General features: G+C 41.6%; 1 protein-coding gene across 3 annotated transcripts in view; it reads right to left on the bottom strand.

Moving 5' to 3' along the window:
• Positions 1-337: 337 nt before the first annotated feature.
• The window catches only part of FOXA2 (forkhead box A2), a 6,185-nt gene continuing 4,337 nt past the window's right edge, over positions 338-2,185 (bottom strand). For all 3 annotated transcript variants that reach the window (XM_040351164.1, XM_040351163.1, XM_040351165.1), the window contains one exon: positions 338-2,041. In XM_040351164.1, coding sequence (XP_040207098.1) covers positions 806-2,041 — 1,236 coding nt within the window. In that variant the 3' untranslated portion in view covers positions 338-805. The remainder of the gene's footprint in view (positions 2,042-2,185) is intronic.

The raw sequence follows: 2,185 nt of genomic DNA, 5'->3' as shown, positions 1-2,185 counted from the left end.
AGAGCAAAGTGACCATTGATCTTAGTCTGTGTTATCTCAGTTATTAATGTGAAGGAAAAAATCCTGTTTTTATTTATTTCTCTTACCCATGATTAAATATCAAACAAGAACACAAATCTATCCTATTTATTAAGCTCAATGATCAATCACTTTTCTATGTGAAAGGTCTCTACCTCTTTAGTAAAACATCCCTGAAAACTTTGTAATGTCTGATTTAAACCTTAAACCTGTTATGTTAAACCTTTTTTGTTTGTTTGTTTCCTTTTTTAAGTATATACGTTTTCGTTTGATTATTGTATATCATATGGCAGAAATAAAACATAAAAAAATCCAAATGTAAATGGCAATACAATTTTAATAGAGATTGTTAAACTCCGGCTGGGACAGGCCAGAATACATAGTCATAAATAAAGTATACAGAACCATAAATTAAACCTTTTTGCAAACATTTTACTTAAAAAAATTAACTTTTTTTGTCAATTACAATATTTTCGCATCTTTTTTTTTTTTTTTTTTTTTTTTTTTTACACCATGTATATGACATACTTTTGGTCCTCGGTAGAAACTACAAGTTTCACACAAAATTAAAAAGGGTCCAACACATTCACAAAAACAAAAAAAAATCCCTGCAACATAACAAAACACAAAAAAAAATGAAACAGAGTGGAAGATAGTTGACAGCTAAGGGGAGAGGAAAAAAACTGTACACCTCTAATTTAGGGAAATAGGGGGGGGGGGTTAAAACACAGACTAATGTTATACATAAATGTATAGAGTCAATCAAAGTCCTTTAAGTTGTCTAGAATTAGGAAGAGTTCATTATTGGTCTGGAATACACACCTTGATAGTAAGAAGTGTCACTTGAAATAGGCGAGGACTCTAATGCAGCTTTGTTCGTTACAGTACTCATGGCTAAGCTACCTGCCATCGGAGAGCCATAGCCAGAGTAATGCATAACCTGTTCATAGGCTTTCAAGTCCATTTTATGGTGGTGGTGGTTGTGATGGTGGTGGTGGTGATGGTGTTGCTGTTCTGAGGACATGAGGTTGTTAATGGAGAAAGGGTGGTTGAAGGAATAATGGTGTTCCGGTTTGAGGTGGGACTGGGCATCATGGGACAACACTGAATGGTGTTGAGACAGCAAGTGTTGGGATTGGGACACTGGAGAAGGGTTGTGGTCAGGGCTCAAGCCTTGGTTGGATTTCAGGTCCACCAAAGACCTCTTCTGCTCATGGCATGGCGAAGAGCTGGAATGAGGAGATTCGTTTCCCCCAGAGCTTTCCGAACTACTATTAGCGGCAGAACCCACACTAGACCCACCTTCAGAAAGCTTCTTGCCTCCACCATCTCTGGGGCTGTGCTTCTTATCGCACTTAAAGCGTTTCTGACGCCTCAGGTAGCACCCATTCTCAAACATGTTCCCAGAGTCTGGGTGGAGAGTCCAAAAAGAGCCCTTGCCAGGCTTGTCTGGAGACCTGGGCACTTTGAGGAAACAGTCATTAAAGGACAAGGAATGGCGGATGGAGTTCTGCCAGCGCTGCTGGTTCTGCCTATAGAAAGGGAACAGGTCCATGATCCACTGGTAGATCTCACTCAAGGTCAACATCTTGTTGGGTGACTGCTGGATAGCCATGGTGATGAGCGAGATGTAGGAGTAGGGCGGCTTGGCATGGGTGTAACTCCTCCTGTAGGTCTTAGGATCCCTGGATCGGTTGATGTTGCTCTGTCCATAGATAGGGCTCATGGAATTCATGTTGGTGTAAGGTGCCAATGCGTTCATGGATGAAGCCTGGGCGCTCATGGGGCTCATGCTTGGGCTCAGGTGGGTGCCCATGCTGCCTACACCTGAACCCATACCGGCCATGCCACCGGTGCCAGGAGACATGCCAGTCAAAGATGGGCTCATTCCAGTGTTGACATAGGACATGTTCATGGAGCTTCCTGTCATGTTACCGGCGGTGCTCATAGCGGACATGCTCATGTACGTGTTCATGGTGTTCATACTTAGCCCAGCGTTCATGTTGCCTACTGACGGGTAAGCCTGGGGAAATGGAAGGGGTAGAGTTACTAAAAGGGAATCCCATAAATATAGCAGAGCAATTGTAAAAGATCTATTATTTATATCTAACATATATAATGGAAATGAAAGATGTGTGTGTGTGTGTGTATATATATGTATATATAT

Source organism: Rana temporaria, chromosome 4 (assembly GCF_905171775.1).
Source record: "Rana temporaria chromosome 4, aRanTem1.1, whole genome shotgun sequence".
Taxonomy (NCBI): Eukaryota; Metazoa; Chordata; class Amphibia; order Anura; family Ranidae; genus Rana; species Rana temporaria.
Note: the sequence above shows the minus strand (reverse complement) of the source record. Positions and strands in the feature narration are given on the sequence as shown.